We start from the raw sequence: 21,964 nt of genomic DNA, 5'->3' as shown, positions 1-21,964 counted from the left end.
GCATCGCGCAAGCGGTGGCAAGCCCTGTCATACACGCCTCACTCGGATGACGCTTCGCATCTGTGACGTCGGATCAGGCAAACAGGCTGCGCCACGAAATGTCAATTTTTGCAGTAAGCGGAGAAAGGCACCACACAATCGGACCACACGCCGAAGCCACATCAAATGTGCGTGGTGGGGTAGCTACATGCTCCTGCTGGTCCCTCGGACTCTGTCATCCTGTAGCCGGCGACCTTAATACATTTAAAACAGGAAGTGGATGGGGAGGACTGTCTGAAAAAATATAGCGACACTTCCACACGCCACCTGAGAAGCTGAACCGTTTTAGTTTACAGGGCACAAGCCGCGCAGAGACCAGCAACGAAAGAAGAAGCTAACCAAAGATACACCCATCACACAGTGGAAAAGACGATAGTCCCGTGGCCAGCACCTGCCGCAACGCCTCTAGAGCTGCGAAAACCCCAGCACGCGAGACGTCTTTCATTTCTTAGCCGAGCCACCCCCAGTCGTTCCCATGCCCATAGCAGTCTGAATCCACACACCCCACACACACAAACACCAGGACATACCCTGCAGTCTCTCTCGTGAAACATCGCTGCAGGAAGCGTGATGCACGCACGGGCGCGGCTCTGCCACCACCTCTCACGGCCTGCCTCCGAACCCCATCTCTTCGACTTGGGTGAAAATGGGCTGCTCTAGGACTCATCCCGAGTTACGATGTATGTAAAAAACATACTCGTCAACGAAGGCGTCCGTCGCCCTAACCGGGACCCCGCGCCATGGGTATGCAGATGCACCGCTTGAGGCAGTCGAACAAGAAAGAGGGCATTGACAAGCAACACGACGAAAAACAGAGATGGAAAGACCTGTCATCAAAACAGTTCTCTGCAATGACCCTGTGACAGCGTCATATATATATATATATATATATGTATACGCGCAAAGTACAGGTTTGCACCCGGCCGCCAGGGTGGCCGCTAGTGGGAAGACACATCGGAGACTGTGTATCGCACGTACCTTGAAACTGTCGTAGATCCACCACTGCAGACCCGTGAGGGTTCCAATCATAAGAACGCGAGTGCCGAGACCCTTGGTGAACAGGTTCCAGTAGCCCATCTCGCTAATCATGGTTCCGAAGCTGCGCCAAGATGCCAGAAAACGACAAAGGTGGGAGCCGTCGCCTCGCTGGCTGGACCCCGACTGAACCACGCGCACCGAGTAGCCTGGTGGGGTGCTGAACGTGGCTCGCGATCTGCGAGTCTCCCAAAGGACCGGCGGCCTCATGCGACCTCAAAAGCCTACCCACCACCCGAGGAGCCGCGCCGGGAGCCGTCGCTTGTGCACATGTGCAGCGTCCGGGCTACGGACGTCTAGGGGGACTCTCTCTCTCTTGGCCTGGCTAGAAAAAGGTATGCTTTAACAATTTACTGGCTCTCGTAGTGTAAACTTCAGACCACATTTCACGCCCTACTCGCGCCGGTGTGCCCGTCCGCGCCCCGCCTCCTCACCTCTTTCCTTTGTTGCCGGCCTTGCTCATGACGGACACCAGAGTGTCAGCGGGGTGGGAGACGACTGCGCAGATGACGCCGGCAAGGTAACCTGCGGGAGCAGAGCGCAGCCCCGACACATACGACCGAGGAATCCGCACATTGCCCTAAACTCCGGGAAGTTGTCCTTGAAGATACCTCTCTGGAACAAACCCCCTCCTCGCGTACCCCTGGCAGACGGCACGCCAAACACGAGACACGACATACGCAGGCGGTCAGCCAACGACCTCAAAACGCTTGAGTATGCATGAAGAATCGGAGGGGGGGACACATGCAACAGTCGTGTGTCCGCCGTCTACGCCGCTGTAAGGCTGAGACTTCACGAAACACGACGTCGGCTTGCACGGCCTCTTCTGTAGAATGAAAGCCCTCTGGCTCAAGCGGTACCTGAGGCGAACGTGATTCCGAGCTGTGTCGTTTTGCTGTACGAGTCCTTGGGCTTGGTGAAGACGTTATCGTAGAAGAGCTGAACCACTTTCTCGAAGAAGTAGAACTTCGCCATCGTGTATGGAATTTGCCGACTCCATAGAGGCACGACGCTGCCGAACTGAAAGCAAAGCAAACAGAGGCAGCGTCACCCGTAAAACCCTCCAGTCCCACCGGGGTGAAAGCAACTTGTGCACGCCGAGAGCCCGAGCCTTCTTGCAACAAAAGAAAGAAGGCCGTTAAACTGAGTAACACTCTGACCGAACGGCCCTTCATGGGCGCCTCTTGAACCTCGTTCTCTCGCACGTCAAAAGCGTCTCGCGAAATTAGTATGTGGCACGCAACGGCAGCAGACGCGCGAGACGATCTGGACGACGAGGTCTGAAACTCACCGGGAATTTGGTTTCCTTCCGCATCTCACTCATCTTGGCGAGTGCCGGACCAAAAGACGTAGGCCAGGTGCCCGGCGGGCTCGTCTGCATTTTCACTTTGACCATCTCCATGGGGCAGAGCGCAATGTCAGCAAAGAATTCAGCAGAGGCGGAGGCGGCGAGCCAGACCGCACCCTTGTTCTTCGATGTGAAGTCCTCTCCCATCAGGTTTCCGTACGTATCCTTGAAAAACTCATACAAGCCGAACTTGAACAGGCCCTGCATGCTGTAGCCAAGCAGCGTCGGAGTCCAACCGAGGCGGAGACCCGCGGCACCTTCCTCCGCGACGACGGTGCGCAGACCAGGAATCAGACCCCTGTACTTCTCAGGGTAGACCTGCATCTTGCACTTCACCACATCGAGGGGTGTGACGGCCGTGTGTGTCAATCCGCAGGACAAAACACCTCCGAGCATACACTTGGCATAGTACGACATGGTGTGCGGCATCGGGTGAGGCTTCCGCGTAATCGGCTCCGACAGGCGCGCGTCCCACTGAGACTTTGCGGCCGCCAGAGGCGACGCCGACGCAACAGAGAGCGCCGACATTTTCAACGAGAAACGCGGCGAGAAAATCTTGCGACGCGACAAAGCGGACAGACTCACGGCAAGCAAAACGAGTGTAACGCGGCAGGAACCGAGGACACGCGTTGTTGAGGAGGGCTAGAACAAGGAGAGACTGCAGAATACACGGGTCCGTGAAAGGGTTCAGACACAGTGGGCAGACTCGTGTCGACGCTAAGAGGGTGGAGAAACGGGCAAGAACACAAGAAAAAGAGCAACTCTGAGTTCCAGGGAGAGGGAGGAAACGGTGTACCTCTCAAAAGAACCAGAGGAAGCGGTAGGGATAACAACAAAAACCAGGGCTACACACAGAGAGCGAAAGTTCGTCGCACCTCTCCTCTTACACTTGCTCGTTTGCAGACATCAAGTCCGAGAAAACCACAGGTTTGAGCGAGTTCGACCTTTCCATGCAAACGTTCCAAGCCCGGCTCGACAGGAGCCGCCCACATCTGCACCACCGCTACAGGAAACAAGAGACAACCGTGCGATGTGTGAGCGTCGAGACGTGCGCCAGCCCTCTGGATCCGATGGCGGGCGAGAGCGGGGCCGCCTTAAAGACGAGGAAAGAGCGACTCTTCCCCCGCTTCAACACTTGACCGAGCCACACGAAATGGATGTGTGAGAGACATTTTTGCAGCCACAGACAGCTAGGACCGGCTACTGTCAAAAAAAAGACGCATGTAAGGAATTGCGTGGCGGAAATGCAGAAGGCAACCCATGCAGCGCGTTCCTGAAACAGATTTCGCGACATATCGCTGCACACCGAACAGCCACAGCCACCACAACGCACGAGAGTCGCCCCTCGTGCAACCGCAGTCTCGAAGGCTCGCAGGGGTCAGGAGTAGGAACTTTCCTCGTTGTACGAAAGCAGAGCCTTATTAGATGGCAGGGGAAAGGCTCTCGCCGCAACAAACGAACATCTGCTGTAAGCACACGGAAACGTTCTCAGGTAGAGTTAGTGGCGGGCGATCGGGAGAGGGCCCAGTTCACCGTGGTCATAAGGGTTGAGACGCGAGATTCTTGAATTCCCGAACCCTTCACGGGGGAGGCCACAATACTTCTGATTGTTGGATACCAGCTCTTCATATGCACGCGAGTGTGTGCTATGTGAACACCACGAGGAGGTCAAACGCGGTTGTCTGTCATCGAAGACGGACGAGCATGTATATTTGTAGACCACACGCTACGTATGTGCGTGGACGCCACAGAGAAAATATGTTTCTGCAAAGCGAATGCAAATACCCTCGTATATGTGCGCATGCATGTCAAAAAGAGAAACAGTCATCGGACTCGTACGCCCGCCAACCACGACAACCGCGTCACTGCTTTGGAGGCCCTCATGAGCTATAGAAGCGCGTGGACGTTTCACGAATGGCTCTCATGGAAGTATTCGGATGGTACGGCTCCATATGCAGTTGTGTCGAGCATTCGTCAGCGTGAGCGTGTATGCCATATCTTTTTGTGCTTGTAGATCGAAAGCAAAGATGTCCTTGCGGACGCGTGGAGAAGCGAGCAGGTATTTCGTGTCCCGGATTAAACGGCCAGAGATGTTCTCCCAGTCTTGAAACGCCCGCGGTGGCTGCGCCACGAACTGCTGTACCTCCACAGGCGCTAGTGGAGTCGTCCTTGTCCCTAGTTTTCCTCTTTACCTCATGGGTACGGTAACTAGCGTGGATCTGCATAGGTATGTGTTGCGGCAAGACGCCAGCGCCTCCGCGGTTAGAGACTCCTTTGGGAGGTGCGATACGAAGATCCGCCTCCCTCAAGCGGGCGAGGGAGGCTTCGTCCAGGAATGGGGGACTCACATGTACCCTCATTCTCCATCGTCGCTCGTCTTGAAGTTTTTCCAGATGTTCGATGTGCAGCAGACTTCTTTGTAAACGTAGCATGCGTTCTGTCTCTTCTGCCTTCGCCCGTGTGATTTTCTCGTCGGCGTCCCTCTTTTTGTTCTCTGCCATTCGGGCCCTCAGAACCACAGCCAGGGCGGCGCGTTCGTCTTCTTCTCCCACACGCCGTGCCGCGTATTGATCTGCCACCAAACACCTCGCTTCTGGGTGCGCCTCTTCTGCCGGCCCGCCCTCCGGTTCGTTGTTTTTCACGTTTGCATCTGAAACAGCGCACTGCGCTGGCGCAGCGATGTGTCTGCGACCTGCACAGCCACTCCGGCCCTGGCCCTGTGTCGGGCCTGTGTCCCCCAGCGACGGCGGCTCGACCGCTTTGGGCTTAGAAAACCGAGGGGGGCCGGACGTGGCGCAGGCCGAGAACGGCGCAGCCGCGTCAACTGGCAAAGAAGGGGACTGCAGGAGTACGGGAACAGGTTCTTCGCATGAAATGTGTGATAACGTCGAGACCTCTGAACACCTTAAATACTCAGGCATGTGCCCGACTACGACAGCTGCTCCATGCTCCAGTGACGCTGAAGGGGGTAGAACAGCGGGTGTGTGCACGGGGAGACGCGCGACCAGTACTGGTCTATTTTTGGGGTCTAGAAATCCTGACGCCATGGGCAGGACTACAGACCTAGAATAGCCCGACGGACGGTGAGAGGCTGCTGAGCGAGAAGCCTGCAATTCCTGATCTGACCTCCCTTGTTCGCTGTTCCCTTGCTCGTCCCTTCTGCCTTGAAGCCTGGAAGCGCACTGATGCTTTTGGAGAGCCTTCCCTCTAAACCCTAATGCTCGAACCACAGAAGAAAGGCGAGTGCAAACCAAGCCGCCGGATACAGGCAATCCGCAAAGAAAAATATTCTCGTGTGGCAGGAGAGAAACACGGACAAGTTGGAGCGTCGGAGGCGGCCGTTTAGGACAGCCACAAAAAAACTCGACAAGGCGTATGTGTTCGCCCTCCTGGAAGCCTAGGCCAGAGTGAGGCAGGGAGGCATCTCAACCCACGAAACATGAAAACCAGAAAAACAGTGGCACGTACTTCGGAAAAAATCACATGCCGAATATCAACGCAAGACACAGCCGCAAAGGTCTGTACTCCGGTCCGCGGAAGACAAATAACTTGCAAAACCTAGAAAACCACACACGCTACTTTGCTCTTTCCCGACTGCCCATACGCTGTCGTTCCTCTTTCGCTAACATCTGACTCGCCATTGCATGCTTCTACCAGCAAGAGAGGGGCCATTCGGGTCTGTCTCTCTATAAAGGGCGCTGGGAAAGTGATGTGCAGATAGCTGCGCCTCCCTGCGCCTCTTTGGCCCTTTGTTTGTCCCTTGCTTCGCTGCTGCTATCTGTCTCGTCCTCGCCACACTTCGTCTCTTGCCCCCAGGATGCCCCCTTTCTCGCGTCACAGTCTGTCCTCAACCCCCGCCTAGCAGCAGGTGCCACCCTCCCCCTCGGCGCCTCGACACCTCTACTTTCGTTGAAAAACTCAACATCATCGGAACACAATTGATCTCTATCAACCACAAAGCATGTAGGGTTAGCCTTAGGTCTGGAGAGGCCTGCTCTCCTGCGGGGGCGCTGCAGAACTCCGCGGCGTGGCATGTTGCTCAAGTGATGACGAGAGAGTCCTCCAAACTCGTGGCGGACTGCCGCAGCGAGCACGGCCTGGCCTCCGGCGTGGATTTCTCTAAACCGTCTGCGGACTAGGACTACTCCAAGCCCCTGTGCTCACGACGGGAAAGCTATCGGGCAGCGTCCCCCTCCCTCCTCTGGCCGCTGCGCCAGGCTCCAGCGTGTATTCCAGTTCGGTGTCTTCCGCGTGAGGCGGGTCGCACGCAGTCGACATACTTGTTGCTGCGCGTCCCCCGCGGGCGCCTCCTCGGGTACTGTCCCCCGCGCCGCACGGCTCTTCGCGCTCTGGGCGTGCCGCGGCCCCGAAAGCCTTGTAAAAGCACGCCTCAGCGGTGTAAGGCAGGGCGCCGTCTGAGGTCACCTTAGAGCTGAAGCGCGTCGAATTTGTCTCTTTCTCGTCCTCCTTCGTCCAAACAGGATGAAAAAACGCGTAGAAACTCCCCGACAGTTCCTGTTTCTGCGACGGAGAGCCCTCGAACCGCGTGCTCGCCCAACTCTCCAGCGACGCGCCGGCGCGCAAGGCATCGGGAGCCACGGCGCAGAGCGACGGGCGCCCCCTGCCAGGTGCTGCGTCTGGAAACTGCGCAAAGAGCTCCGCCGCTCGCGCGCCGCCACCCGAATGAACCGTCAGCTCCGGCTTTTGGTCCAGCTTGAACAAACGGCTGCGGAAAAAAAAACACACACACGACCAGGCAGACGCGGATGAGGAGAGAGGGGGCACTCCACCCGACACACCGCCGCGAAAGGCGTACAGGTGTCTAAATCCGGGCATCCGAACACCCCTGCACGCATTTTTCCCCAAAGAGGCATGCAGGCTCAGTCCGCGAGGCAGCTTCGAGGGAGACAGCCATGCGCTTCGAGTCGTCGCTGCGATCAGGCGACGCAGTCAGGCCGGCCTCTGCTCCCCAGCTGCGACTCTCTCAACCTTGCCATCCTCGCGGCAGACGTACTTCCACTTCAGCTCTCTGATGTTTTGCCCAATCTGCTCCATGAGCTTGCTGTAGGTGACGCGCATCGGCGTCTTGGCCGTGCCGCTCTCAGAAAAGTTGAGCATCGTCTCCTTGAACAGCGAGGCGAGCGCGGAAACCACAGCCCACGTGAACACTCCTGAGCATCGCAGATCACAATCGAGAGCCACTGACGGCGCTAGAAGAAAAAACCGAGACACGCACACTTTCGCTCGCCCGCAAAGACACCGCTGAAAAAGACGCGGTCCGGCCGACGAGAGGAAGCTACCTCTGCGACATTCTGTCCCGATTACATGGATATCCACATATACGTCCATATATACGCAGATCCACGTGCATGCACGCGCCTCCATTCACATGAATCCAGGAATACATGAATCCGTTGCTCTGCAGGCGCCGAGGAAGCGACTGGTAAGGCCGTAAACCGGGAGGACCGACGCGAAGAGAAAACACACGAGGCGGGGGCCGGTCAGCGCTGAAAAGCAGCAGGACGGCGAGAAGAAAAACGAGCGTACCGTGGACGACTGGAAAACCCTCTTGAGTGCAGGCCCACGACTCGCCCGGCAGAGGCCCCGCGTGCATGCTATACAGGGCGAAGGAGGTGAAGCTGGCCTCGAGTGCGACGCTGCCCCAGGCTGAAGGAAAACACACTCGTCAGTGGAAAGAGAGGCGCACGAGACTCCGAATGAGACCCTAAACTTGAACCCGCGGAGGGGTTTGTGCGGTCCGCGCTGGCTGCAGATCGAGGCGTCTGCCATCCATCCGCAGTGTCGCATCCGGCGAGGAGACGCGTCTACGTGGCGACAGCGTTTTCCGACGTCTACAGAAGCTTGCAGCCGCAGGGCGGCAGGCATAAGGCCCACACGTGTGCGCGTCGTGTCGCTTACGCGCGGCCGCGATGCAGTAGGCGTTGAACAGTCCCCGTTTCTCGTCATCTTCGCCCTTCAGGGCGCCGGCTGCAACGCAGCTGAGAGACTGCACCTCCACACCAGGCATATAGCGTGGCTGCACAACCTGTTTTTCCATGTCTGCGTAAGAGACAGACAAGACAAGAAAATAGGATCCAGTCCAGACACGCAGCAGCCAATGGTGTGCAAGCAGCTACGCTGGCGGGGCCCTGTTCTCTCTCTTCGATTCCGATCCGGTCCACCCTCCACGGCCTGCGCCCGCCCCGTCGCTGCCTTCTGGTCTGCCTCCTCGCTGCCCCTGCATTCAACTGCGTTAAATCCCTGCTACCGGTCACGCAACGCCAAAGCCCAGACTCCGCCTTCCTGTCCTGCGACGTGCGCGAAGGCTCACGCGAGGCTGTTTGAGAGTGCGCCACGGGGCTGACAGCCACGTACCCGGGTGCATCCACACACTCGTGCGGTAGTTCGCGAGGTACATTTTATCTGTGGCGTCTGAGAAGGGCCAGATGCCCCGTTGCTTCACTCCTGAAGACACGCACGAGCCGAAACCAGGAACCGGGACGCACCTGCTGAAAACCGACCACGCACTCGCTTTCGCGACAAAGGCGATGACTCTTTTTCAGCCCTAGTTAGGCCTCGACGCGACGAAAAAAAAAAAAAACACGCACGAGAGCTTCGGTCAACCTCTAGGCTTTATGGTCAAAGGTGTGTTGTGCTCTGCTCTCTTTCTCTCTGGAGAGCTCCGGCTTCCCGTTCTCTGGCAGGACTTGCCTTTGATGAACGTGAAGGGCGACAGCGTTCCTGCGGGATCAAGAATGGTCTGGCCTCCGCAGCAGTCCAGGAATATCGTGAGCTGCGTCCTGTCGGGGATCGTCAGGAGGATCTGAGGGCGCAGACAGAACGGAACGCGAGTTTCCTCGCTGAAAAACGAAGGAGGGACGCTCCACACACGACGGAAGAAACGCGTGTCCCTCAGCGATGTGCGGAGAAAAAGTGAGCCGCGCTAGGATCTGGGGTCTGCGCACCTGAGTGTAGCGGCCGCCGAGAAGCGGCAGGCGAGAGCTCGAGCCCGCCCGGGCGCCAGCTGAGAGAGCGCGTAGACAGAAACGCGTAGAGACGCCCCCCACGCGTAGCTCTCTCTCTAAGAGGGTCCAAGGGAGGCCTCACCTCGCGAATTTCAAGTGCGCCGACAAGCGCGACGGGGTCGCCGTTTTCGACGTCGTGGGCGTTGAAGTCGCAGGGGACGAACGCCTCCTCGAAGCCTTCGCCCTCCCAGCCGCACATGTTATCCATTTGCACGCTGTGCCCCGAAAAGTAGAAGATGAGGCTGCGATAAGGCAGTGAAAAGTGAGCCGCAGCAGAGCGCGCGCGCGTGATGAGCCAAAAAAGTAGACCAACGTGCGAGAACAAGCGAGAAAAATAGAAAGAGTCAGACAGGCCTGTGGCTCGGGGCAGCCGAGCAACGTGTGGCGTCTGCACACCACGCACGCCGGTCAGGGGCGGGTCAGGCAACGCCAGGAGAGAAAGAGCACAAAAACGGCGACAAAAACGAGTCCAACCGCGGCGGAACTCCGCTACACGCGAGGCAGGCCTTGGATGAGGCACGCCACGGAATGCAGCCTGGGAGCAGCGGGACGGGCATGATCCAAATCTTTTTTATCACAGCCAAGCGAGTGCTTTCCTTTTTAAAGAAAAACAGACGCAAAAGGAAAACACACACTGCTTCCCAAAGCAGGTCTGCCTGCATACAGCCCCGGCCAGACGCAGCCACTGCGGCAACCAGGAGCGAGGGGCCCTCTCCTGGAGGGAGAAATGCGTCTCTTTTTACACAAGCAGCAACACAGCAGAGAAGGACAGCAAAGGAGAGCGGCAATGCCGAGGAGACAGTGAAGGCAGGAATCCAAGAGAAAACGCGAGACGAGGAGAGGCATGGCGTTTTCCCAGAGAATGTGGTCGCCTTACTAGTCGTCGGGACGCGCATCTTCCACAAGCCACCGGACTCCCCTGTGAGCAGAAAAAGCGCAAGAAAGTGGGGACGATTGTGTTTGATGCGACCAGTGTCAAGTTGTCTCCTCGTTCACCCAGAAATCCAACTGCACCGATCCCAGTTTGCCTTTGGTCCTGCGAAGGCGCCTCTCAAATGACCGGTGCGCCTCGCTGTCGGCTTCACTGCTTTCAATCGCGCTCACAGTCTCTTTGCGAACCACTCGTTCTGGTACGATGAACATAAACATATATATATCTAATGAATGGACATATAACTCTACATATACTGAGATATGTATATATATTTGCGCGCGTCTGCCTCTGGGGGGAGCCTTGGCGGATGGGCGGCGGTGCGGGAGGAATCAAGCGCGTCTGGGAAACAGACACGCCTGCGAGTCTCAAACCGCTGCCTTGCTCGCCGCTGTCACTGTTTCTCACCTGAGGATGTGGTGTCGCGTCGGCAACTCAGAGACGACAGGGTTTGGTTCTTCTGACTCGAGTGAGTCGACGTCGACGACCAGGTGAACGACGGATTTTTTCCCGTTTCTGTCGCGCTCCTGTTTCGTCCCGTAGGTAACGAGTTGCTGTGCGCCTGCAGCGGCGGCGTCGAGGAGCTCAGGGGCGATCCCGCCACCCGCAGGTTCCTCGTCTGCGTCCTTCGTGGACTCGCGGCCGTCGTCGCCTTGGGATTTTTCGCCTTTTTTCGCCAGCAGCGCACCGTGCTTCGAACCGACTTTGCCTTGAATGTGCGCAGGCGGGCCAAACGGGACGCCGTCGCTCCCTCGCCCGCGGTAGCAGGTGGAGGGCACCGTGTCTGTCAGCAGACAGATCTCCTTCGGGTCGATGCCCAGAAACTGGACACATGCGTGCGCGAACAAATGCGCGTCGTTGCCACCCCCGCGAATGTGGTATGGCTGACTCTTCTGGTAGCTGCAGCCCACGATGAGCGCCCGTCGTCGCGGCGCCCGATACGCGGCGGAGGGGCCGCCAGACGAAGAGATGGGCAACGCCGACATCGGAACTGGGTGTACGTACGCCTGGCCCGCGGCGCTCCCTGCGCCGGTCTGTTCAGGGAGTGCGGACGGCGGCGCAGCGGGCGACAGAAAGCTGAGTGTGTTCGCGCAAGGACTCGTGAATGAAGGTAGCCGCGGAATCGGGCCCGCAAACTCGGCAGGCAGGCGGCCGCTCTCGCCGAGAGCCGGATGAGACGGGGCAGACGACGGGATTTCATCCGACCCTGTCGGTACACCTGAGAGGACGTGGGACTGCGGCCCCTGGGCAGCGCCACCTCGCCGCATCTCAGGCGAGGCTTGGGCGTTTTGGCCGGGCCTTTCGGCGAGGCTTCGCGCGCCGCACACACTGCCTGTCTGATGTGTATGCGCAAAGTGCGCAAGCAGTTCTCTCTCCTGCCTCATCAGATCTCCGATGCGCCTCGCCTCAGCCGCCTTCGCCGCCTCGAGCGCTTGAAGCCTCTGAGTGATTTCCTGGTACTGCAGCCGGCTGCGTGTCTGCGGCGGAGGCGCTATCGGCGCGGAGCCCCCAGACAAACTCCGCCCTCCCGTCGCCGCGGCCTCCTCTGCACTGGCCGAATATCGCCCGGAGCCCACACCGGCGCCTGTCTGCGTGAGCGTCGTGGAGGGGGCTGACCGCATTCGCACGCCCGCAGAGGGAGGAAGGACGCCCGCGAGCGGCAGGCCTGGGTGGGCCCCCAGCGGGGCCACGAGACCCTCGACCGACGGCCCACAGCCCACAGAGGACGCAGGAGGAAGCGAGTAAATCAGACGCGATGCAGAGGCAGAGGAGGGAAGGCGGACGAACGGGGCCGTAGGCAAAGGCGAGAGCTCGCTTGCAGAGACGTGACGCGTTCCTAGTTCGACGGCGGGGGACAGCACGCGGCGCCTGACGCCCGGGGGAGAGTCCCCGCCCACGCACAGCGAGCGCAGCCCGCATTCTTCGTGGGAGGCGGCGGCGGCGCCCAGCGTGGCGCTGCTTGGCGAACGCCGCAGCGCGGGATTGTGTGGATGAAGGAGCGCGAACTGCGCCGCCTGCGGACCCGAAACTAACCCGCCTTGAAGGCGGTTTTCAATTAGATGGCCTCCAGACGCCACGGCCGCCGTTTGGGGCCTAGCGCCCGTCGCGTCCCCGGCTCCGAGCCTGCCGAGTTGGCTGGCGGGGCGGGCCGCCGCTGCATGCGACGATAGAGGCCTGGTGTCGTGGTCGGGCAGCAGGTACGACGGGAGCGAAGAGACCGGCAGGACGCCCGCTGCGCAGCGAGGATGACCCAAGTGGGGGGGAGCAGCGAGAGAAGACACTAAGCTGCTCGTCTGCGCAGGCTCCACGAAATGGAAGTGCGGCAAGGCAGCTGCGGGGGTTTGCATCGAGGGCGCGGCCGCGCCCGCGTCCGAAGAAGAGAACGAAGGAGGCGTGACGAAACTTGCCATGACCAGAAGGAGAGGAAATGCTGGCGGGCCGGTCAAAGAAAAAAGAAGACACCAGAAACGCGCAAGGCGCGTAGCCCCGAACCAGGCGCAACAGCCAGAAGAAAGCTTGATTTCAATTCCAGGGGCACTCGACTCCTGTGATTTGCACCTTGGACCCTAACCGCAAGGACGAACGGACGAGGGCAGGAAGAGAGGAAAAGCACCCAGCACACGCGAGGCGCTAGTGGAAATGAGAACGAAAAAGGTGTACAATAGGGCAAGATATGGCATGTGAGAACGAGCGCGGCTCAGATTTCGTTCGTGGGGCAAGACACTGCTCTGGTAGGAAGCGAAGACGGAGCGACCGACGAAATACTGTTTTCCTAACTTCTACCAGCCCGTCGAAAGAGGAAAAAATCGCGATATCCACTGCGCCTTGCCCGAATGCTGCTCCCTGAGCAGCAGTTGGTGCGAGGAAAGCGAAAACCAGAAAAGTGAAGACTCTCACACTCGGGGCTGACTAAGCGAAAAGAACGAAGCCCTGCATTTTTGCGCGAAGTATACAGTGAAGTTGTTAACCGGGCAAAACATGCGCGCAAGGAACCCGAAAGAGGCGAATCCGGTCTACGACACCACAGACGACGAGCGTTGAGAGGAGAGTCGTGGAGACAAAAGACAATTCAGAAGAACACACAACACGCGAGCTAGCGTGGAAGTGAAAAAACAAAGGGACTTCTTGAAGCAGGAAAGAGTGCGGTTGCTGGCATAGGAGAGGCAATAAGACACGCGCTTCTTCGACTTTTCGCGGAGTGCGCAGGTCGGGCGAGCTCGCGCTTTAGAAAGCGAAAAGATCCACGTCTTGCTGCGTCCAGGTCGTGTTGTCAACTCTGGGGGCAGACGCAGACAGAGCGGAGACTAGAACAAGAACGAGAACCCTAAACAGGAAGAAATTCGAGAACGCCACAAAAGATTTAGATGGAAGCTGGGTAAGCCTCCGTTCCCAGAGCGGAGGGGGGGCGGGGGCGGGGGTTGACTACCCGTGGCTGATCCACAGTGTTCTTTTCGCATGGAAGACACATGTGATGTAATGCCATGTCTTTAACTTTCGTTGCTCCTGTTGTTCTCAGTGACACTCAACAAAAATTCGAAGCACTGGCACCACTCATTGTGTGGCTGGCAGCAAAGAACAGACACACCCCAAGAGCGTCCTATCCAGCTGTACTCTTGCAAGACAACCGTATTAGGCCGACAGACAACTGGAGCTCGCGCCATCGGCATGAGACAGCTCAGTGAGGTTTTTCGGTTAGATGAGGTTCCAGCAAGCCAAACTGCAGGTGAAGAGAGCAGCTCACAGGGATTTCGCTTGTGTGCACATTACCCTTCTCATCTCGAAGGCGTAGCATGCCGCGGGCGTGACGTCGAGCGGATGCGGTTATCCTACTGTCGCTGTTCGTAGTATCCACGATACGTGTGTAACGATTCCTCGCCGCCTCCGTTCTTGTGCCCATGAAAACCGTAGAGAGCAACCCCTGAGGCTGGAACAACGTGCGGAAGCGGATGGCAACTCACATATGCTGCAGGACTTGTCTTTTCGAACAAGTCGGAATCGAACTTGCCGAAGGGGACGGAAACCTCCCTGAGGGTCAGGTCAAACCAACAAAAAAATCTGGAAAGCATCTAGGTGTAACTGATACACGTGACACAACCAGACTTCAGTCGACAGAAGGTAATTTGCAAAGGAAGTTCCAGAATGACCCAGCTACGTAGTATTCGCTGAGTAATGCGTAGGGAGGAGATTGGTTCCGTTTTTAGACCCTGGACAGACAACAGAGAGCCAGGGGAATCTACGCCAATTATGAATACTCCGTTTATGGACAGAAGATAGGGTTCGGTTCTTGAGTTCAGACTGTAGACCGTTAGCTGGTTCTGGCCTCTCTGAGTAAGTGCACTTATCAGCATTCGACGGTTTCGTTGACTCAGGCTTTCTATTATTCGTTACGTATGCGTGGCTCTAGCATGTGCCACGATGCTAGAGCTAGCGTGAACCAGCAGAGCTGTTCGCAGCTCATGCTCCAATGCGTCGACCGGCGGCCCGCTACCGCAACTCCGCGTTTTATTCATACCCCCTTCCGTTGCTCTGAAAGACCAGTTGCCGAGCCTTCCGGAAAAACCATGCTTCGCGCCCGTAGTAGCAGCTCAGACGTTTTCTAGAAAGCGAATTAGTGAGCTTGAGCCGTTCGAAGACAGTATCCCGGTCAAACCTGCAGACGGACGCCGGAAAGCAATGTTGTGTGGACGACAGCTTGGAGGTCGCACAACACCCCCCATCGGCCACCTGCCGCATACGCAGCAGTTCAGCCAACGCGTCAACTGTAATTCCCCGTTCCATCCTGAATTACCTCCATGTTAGAGTTCAAGGCGCCGCCCACGCCCAGCTGCTGACTGTCATTTCCAACTCACGATAGCGCGCCACTATCTCGCGGTTCCAATCCCTCACGAGGCGGTGTGGCCACGGAAAAAGTGAAAAATATCCAACAGGCACAATTCCAGAGGCATTACTGTGCAACGTATACGGGAGATAGGCCTAGGCCCAAAAGGGGTAGTGGATAGGCGGGACTGCTATTTGACGCCGGGTCCACCCCTGCTTATGGCAGCTAACCCCCCGAATTGTCTGTTTCCTTCCTGGCCTGCACGCAGCGGCGAACACGGCCTATTCCCCCTTCTTCAGGTCCGCAGATTTGCTGTCCAGCGAAGCATCTCTTGGCTCGAGTTGTATTTTGTCCTGCACCCTTGACGCCTCTTGAATTACCGGCTTCACTAGAAGGCTGGCCACAAAGGCTGCCGAAAAGTCTGCCGTTAAGAGGAGCCACAGAGCGAAGAAATCCCCACGTCCAATCATAACCATGACTACGAAGCATGGATTGAGCATTGGACCACCTGCAACACACGAGCACATGAGACGTCACCTTCAGCCGTTCAGCGAGGCACGAGCCACCCCATATGCACGATTCAAAAGATCTACAACCAACGCAGCAGATGAGTCTAAAATGCAAATACGTAGAGTCCACAATCAGGATTCGAAGACCTGAGCGCAACATTCTCTTCATCTAACGGTAACATTTCCCCATTCTGGCGCTCATCTGTTTTAGGAAGCTATACAAATATCGAAGGATACTTACGCGCTTCACCCCACTGTGCACACAGGAAAGTACTGGGACAGTGAGGCTGAAGAACACGTGCCCTGCTGGCTGCAACGTTCTGAGTGACCTGTTGACACAACACACCTGTGATTGTGCAGAAGGGCCTGCCGACCATGTACGCCAGGGTTCCGTCATTTAGACATATGTTGCCGAATCCCGTGACTTTGATTCGGCAGGAGCGCGTGATTTCTTGCACCGCAATATCTGCAGCCTGGACCATGTAGTGCAGACAGCTGAAAAAAAACTCCCCCAGGAACACGTCAACGAGCTTGCTGAACCAGAAAACTACTTCCGACTTGTCTTTTGAGCCGGGGCCACCGAGGCGATGCACAATGTCGACAAATCCTCCTCCCGTTTCGTGACCGCCTCCAAATGTGGTGACGAACAGCTCAGACCGCAGGAGTGCATCTTGCCGTTCTCTTGGCAAAACCCACGTACTTCCAGCCCACAGGGCGCCCACGAGAAGCTTGCGGAACACAACAGCGACGTCAGCCACAGACACAAGCGAGGCGCTCACCAGCCTCGCTACTTCCTCTTGGAAGGAGAGTGGGAGCGACGCTAAAACAGAAGAGAACATCGACGCCGACGGGTCGAAAGGGCCGCTTGTTGAAGGTGTAGTTGGCTGCCCGGCTGGCAACTGGATATCATTGTAGATCTGAAGCGTCACTGGCGGCCGATCTGCCAACTGACCAGGGAAAAATACTCGCAGGGCAACGCCCACGGTCGCCGCTGCGCCGAGCGTTGCGACGGCGGTTTTGATGCACTCAGCTGAAAGCAGAGAAGGACAACAGCGACACGCTCAAAATGTGAGAGAGGTAGGGGCATATTGTAGGACACTCAAGCACGACTCGAGACTACTGTCCGCACAAGTTCAATGTGCTTGATGTGCAGGCAGCCGGCGGTGTTTTGGGCAAATTCTATGGTGGCGGGAGTTAGAGCTCCTTGTGAAGTAGGGCTCACGGAGTCTTGATATCCTCCAGCCGACTCCTCTAGCTCCTTTTCTCACTCTCACCTGCGTTCGTCCCCTGTCGTCTGATGGGGGGTACAAAGGCAGGCGCTGGTCCGCCAAGTTTGCCAAGTGTCTGACATGCCTTACGGGGTGCGTGTCTGGCTAGGCGCCGCGCTGCACGCAACTTGAGGAGTGCAGAACACGGTTCCGTCATCGCTCCACAAGACAGCAGAGGCCCCCACAGCTTCAGCGCAGACCAAAAAGCTACGGCGCCAACGATGGATGGACTCCAGAAGGCAAAAGGTGGAACCTTGGAAAGCCATCCGCCAAGCCAGCCCGGCAAGAACGCCAAATAAAGGTAGAATGCGAAGCTTTCAACAGCCGTATGGAGCATGGAAGGACCCTTCATAACGCTCCAACGCCGTCCTTCACCTGCTATGGGGTCACGGAATTGTTCGCGTGATGAAGAGGATGAATCTTCCCGAATGCGCTCTTCGGTGCGCTGAACCTTCTTTCCATCTACTGCCAGCCCTTCATCCAGCCATTCACTATCTGTAACACGCTTCCTAACGCCATCCTGATCCCACTGCGTGAGCGGCTTCGGCGCCTGTTCTGCTGTTGCTTGGATGGTACCATCCATCTTGGAGTGCGCCAGCGCTCTGCAGTGTACGAAAGTAGCTGAGTGTTGAGATGCCGGGCAAATAATGCCTTTCAAACGCCGGGCGACCCTTTGAACAGCGACGAGTGGACCGCCTAAAAGCTTGCCCCTCTTTGCGTCGTACGGTGAGCACAGTCTGCAGACTGGCTCTAGGAAACATTTCCCTGACCACCACGTATCGAGCATCTGCCGGGCGCGAGGGGGGACCCTCGTCACCCTGTGCACCGTGCTGTAGGAAGTCGTGGATACAGGTTCTTCACGCCTGTTCAAAACGCCAAGAAAAAAGAGGCGCTGAATCACGCGGTGATTCGGGACAGTCAGTATGCCTTTTGGGCAGAATCAAAGTCCAACATTCTCGCGGAGTGTGTACTCGTCTCAATTCACATGCCCAGCAGCGTTTACAGCTAGTCGCGCTCGCAGAGTAATCTGGATGACGAGCGTGGAGAAAATAATGTAAATCCGTCAAATTTTTCCAGGTGTGCAAGACCCTCAGAGTGAAACTGGGCATGCCGTCCGCGGCAATCACCTATCTGACTTCAGTGAGTTACACACCACCACTCTCCCCGACCCTACGGAGACATCTTGCAGTGTCGTCTAGGTGACCTAGTTGGAACCCTCGTGCGCCGAAGAGCACCTGAATCAGCCACAGCAGACTTGACTCTACTAACTACAGAGCGTGTATCCCTGTTGTTTCTGCTGTAATGTGGAGGACCACTGAGTAGATTACGCTGGTAAAAAATTTAGGAACCGACTCGCGTTTGGTTGGAGGTAGTGGCGTATTTTCCCCACATCGTTTTGGCATGGAGTTTGCTCACAATTGCTGTTACGAAAGCAACTGAACAAGTACCGAGCTCGACGTAGCATCTGAAACAGGATCATTTATCAGCTTTTTCTGGGAGTATATACTACGAGTTGGACAGTCCATGGGGGTGGCGGCGCACTGCAATCAAAAAGCCTCCGCGGCGGCAGCAATATCTCCAGTGTGTGAGTTTGACGCGCTCTTGCCAGAGCCGGCGAGACTGACAGCACCAAATAGTGCAATACTGAGGTGTCACGCCACGAGCATAGTTTTTCTGGCCGTTGCGGTCTCCGCTTTGTCCCTTTTCCTAGCTCACCCTTCATCCTTTGAGGCATGCTGACCGCTTGACTACGGCCTAGGACCCGTTTCGATGGCTCCACCGAGGCTCCGCTCCGGTTCACGTGTGGAGGCTGGAGAGCACGAAGGAATCTTTCAGCTTCTGCCTAACGAGGAAGCTACTCCACCAGATGACGTTCACATTGTGAAGTTGCGCAGCTGTGTGAGAGCGCAGCCGACTTGGCGCGAAGGCGATAGTGAAGACGAAGAAGCGGAATGTAGTCGCCAGGTTACGCGCGCCATCACGACGCGGCGCGGACTTTGGGGTTTCTTTCGTGCCTGTTCTGTGCGTGAGTGTCACGCCTAGACTAGTTCCAGTACACAACCACGGGACATACGCGTGGAAGCCCATTTGCCTGGTGAATGCATATCTACGGTGAGCATGCGTGGATACGCAAGTGCCTCGCGACAAAACTGCGCACGCAGGCGCATGTGTGGTTGCCGCTACCAAAACCATGTTTACGAGTCTGCGCATACTCACATTTCGCGAGCTTGCCAAGCGCGTTTGTTCGTCCGTTCCCAGCTACTTCTGAGGCGTCACATACAGTGCATGGGCCGCACTTTCGGCGAGGAAGGAAAAAGGACAAGCTACCTGCAAGATCTCCCCCCCTCGAAAAAGAAAGCGAAACAAGCAACACGGCGACCACACGAAAACGTTACAAACACGCCTCAATGCACAAGAAACGAGAAACGCGTTCTCCTTCGTGAGAGCTTGAGACCCACGTGGATCTCGAACCCGCACACACAACCAGTTGGCTCAGCCCGAACAGAAACCTAGGCACTCTGCAACGACGCAGACGACCTCTGTCGGACTCGCCCACGTCTGCGCCGCCTTTCTAGCTAGGAAGCGAAAGCGCTTTGCACCCGCCAGCACGGGCATGCGTGCAGATAGGATGGACATCGTCTCGCGTGCTTAAGCTCTCCTACCTCAAAGCCCAGCCTGCGCACTCCCCCACTGGGCCGCGATACGCCAACGAATAGCGAAACAAACACAGCCCCACATGCATGCAGTAGCGCACAAGACTCCTGTAGGTCTCGCGGCCTGCGCAGTCGAGAAATGAGGCCGTGGTGTGAGGGTGGAATTCAGGAGTCGCGAGAAACCTGCGCACCGGATATGGCGAAGACCCGCTACCCGGCTCTCAATTGACGGTGGTGTCTGCCGCGGGATTTACTCAGTTTTTCTCTTTTCTGCGCTTCGGGGCCACGAGCGAAAGACAAAACTCCGCTTTGCAGGCGCGGAGCTCGCGGCCGTCTTCTTGCTCTCCACGCACACCGAAGGTGTTACAAACAGGGTGGCGATGTAGGCACCCAGGAGGTCTGCGGAAACGAGGAGGGCGAATCCAACGACGTCCAGCCGGTACGCCGTCACCAGGGCCGCGTATCCGGCATTGAGCATAGGCCCGCCTGAGAAGCAAGGAACGCGCAGGAGGAACTTGCAAAAAGCACTCACCTGACCCGCAGGCACAGAGAGGCCGGAAACGCACCACTCCACTGGCCTAGGGTATTTCTGCACGCTCTAACGCTAACGCAGACACAGAGATTGGCGACGACGGTCCCCTTAAGGCAGCCCCTTCTTACCCACGGACGCGCAGAAGGGAATCCCGAAGAAGTAGAAGAAGCAGCCAGCGTTGAGGGAGGCAAACGTGATGCCTCGGATTCGAATTTTGCTCTCCAGCGCGACCGCAAGCGAGGCTTGCACCGCAACAGCCATGTAGGCAAGGATGGCGAAAAAGACCTCGAGGAGAAAGACATCCAGCATCGCGCTGATCCAGAGGACAAGAGCCTCCTCTTCCTGCACGCCTGCTGCGGAGTTGGTCAGGCCGTGCACGAGTTTCGAGAAGAAATTGTCAACGGGCGGGGCTCCGTGGAAGACCCCCAGGGCCGCCTCGGTGCTTGTGTCCAGGACGTCGGCTCCAAAGTGCTCCTTGAAAAAGGCACTCTTGATAAGCTGCTGCTGAAACTCCTGGTGGCCGCCGCCCGGTTTGAGCACCATGGCGACGCCGGCTGTCCCTACACCGAGACCGAGTCGCCGCAGGAAGGAGAAAAGCCGACTTGCAAAGACGAGGGCGCTGCGAAGCATGTCCGCGGCCTGCAGTTGACGCGAAGCAGGCAGCAGCGAGAGGACAGACGCCAGAAGAGAAGACGAAGGGAGGTAAAACGGCGGCGCGACTTTCCCGGGCATCGCCGGCGGCAAGTCCTCGAAAACCTGAAGAGGCAGCGCGCCGAGGGAGGGAAGAAACGTGACGTGTGAGAAGAAGCAGCGAAGCACCACGCCGACAACAGAAGCTCCCAACAGCGAGGCCGCCGTCACTTTCCAGAAGCTGCCTGCAACAAAATCGCAGACACACACAACCTGTTGGAAGCCACGGACTGCTACTGCCCGAGAGGACTACTCACTTTGTCCCGTCGAATTAACATCCGTCTTTCTGGCCCCGCATTCCTCGACGAAGTCCATCCACCCTCCCCCCCCCCCCCCCCGCCGCTGTCCGTCCCCTCCGCATCGCCGCGCAGTCGTTCTCTCCCCTCACGATACGCCGAGCGCTGCGAGAGCGTCTCTGGGAGATTCCCGAGGCCCAGCCCTGCGCCCCGTCTGGATGGTGTCTCTGTTCCGCGTCTGCGTGTCGCTTGTCTGTCTCACCACAAGAGAGGGCGGCGAGCGCATCTTCTGCAGGCCCGCGCGCAGAGTTCTCTGCGCCTGCACCGTCACGGGTTTGCTCTGCGGGCTGTCGCCTGGAAGACGACGCGTCGCAGGCGGCTTCGCGCGGTCGCTCCTTCTGAGTGGCGCGCCAGGCCTTCGCCTCGCGGACGGCGACGAGGAAGCTGGCGGGGTCGGTGACGTTTCCTCGGGCGAAGAAGGCCGCCCAGCTCGCGAGGGTGATCCAGAGAGAGAGCGCACTGGTCGTGCCAGTCGCCCAGGTCTCCAGGCAGGGAAGCCGCCGCAGGCGCGCGTTCAGGAGCCCCGGAATGAAGGCCATGTAGGTGAAGCAGACGAGAGACTCGGCGAAGCTGCGCAGCGCAGATGGAGCGTGCCGCCGCAGCTCAGCCAGATGCAGCTTCTTCTGCTCCTGGTAGGCATTCTCATTCATCACGGGGTATCGGCTCTGCACGCCTGCGACGGGGCCCTCGGCGCCGGGGCCTCCGGCGCCCTTGCGCTTGCCGTCTCCCTCAGCTCCATTCGCCCGCTTCTTCCCGGAGTTCTGCGAAGAAGCCTCTGCACGCTCTCGTCCGCGCTCCCTGTCCTGCGACCGCGCCAT

General features: G+C 57.7%; 4 protein-coding genes across 4 annotated transcripts; all 4 read right to left on the bottom strand.

The window, feature by feature from the left end:
* Positions 1 to 480: 480 nt before the first annotated feature.
* Positions 481 to 2,950, bottom strand: BESB_028520 (putative phosphate carrier; the record flags this gene model as incomplete). Its single annotated transcript, XM_029361526.1, has 5 exons — positions 481 to 528; positions 1,018 to 1,138; positions 1,509 to 1,599; positions 1,935 to 2,094; positions 2,366 to 2,950. The coding sequence occupies 5 exons, from the start codon at positions 2,948 to 2,950 to the stop codon at positions 481 to 483; spliced, it is 1,005 nt and encodes a 334-aa protein (XP_029215426.1).
* A 3,591-nt stretch (positions 2,951 to 6,541) lies between these two features.
* BESB_028510 (ICE family protease (caspase) p20 domain-containing protein) lies at positions 6,542 to 12,789 on the bottom strand (the record flags this gene model as incomplete). Its single annotated transcript, XM_029361525.1, has 9 exons — positions 6,542 to 7,148; positions 7,437 to 7,593; positions 7,970 to 8,089; positions 8,342 to 8,482; positions 8,798 to 8,887; positions 9,134 to 9,245; positions 9,530 to 9,689; positions 10,325 to 10,366; positions 10,787 to 12,789. The coding sequence occupies 9 exons, from the start codon at positions 12,787 to 12,789 to the stop codon at positions 6,542 to 6,544; spliced, it is 3,432 nt and encodes a 1,143-aa protein (XP_029215425.1).
* Positions 12,790 to 15,422: 2,633 nt separating this feature from the next.
* Positions 15,423 to 17,557, bottom strand: BESB_028500 (uncharacterized protein; the record flags this gene model as incomplete). Its single annotated transcript, XM_029361524.1, has 4 exons — positions 15,423 to 15,455; positions 15,578 to 15,705; positions 16,053 to 16,736; positions 17,065 to 17,557. The coding sequence occupies 4 exons, from the start codon at positions 17,555 to 17,557 to the stop codon at positions 15,423 to 15,425; spliced, it is 1,338 nt and encodes a 445-aa protein (XP_029215424.1).
* Positions 17,558 to 19,878: 2,321 nt separating this feature from the next.
* On the bottom strand, positions 19,879 to 21,964 carry BESB_028490 (uncharacterized protein; the record flags this gene model as incomplete). Its single annotated transcript, XM_029361523.1, has 3 exons — positions 19,879 to 20,114; positions 20,289 to 21,035; positions 21,349 to 21,964. 3 exons carry the CDS (start codon positions 21,962 to 21,964, stop codon positions 19,879 to 19,881), a joined length of 1,599 nt encoding a protein of 532 aa, XP_029215423.1.

Source organism: Besnoitia besnoiti (genome assembly GCF_002563875.1).
Source record: "Besnoitia besnoiti strain Bb-Ger1 chromosome Unknown contig00015, whole genome shotgun sequence".
Taxonomy (NCBI): Eukaryota; Apicomplexa; class Conoidasida; order Eucoccidiorida; family Sarcocystidae; genus Besnoitia; species Besnoitia besnoiti.
Note: the sequence above shows the minus strand (reverse complement) of the source record. Positions and strands in the feature narration are given on the sequence as shown.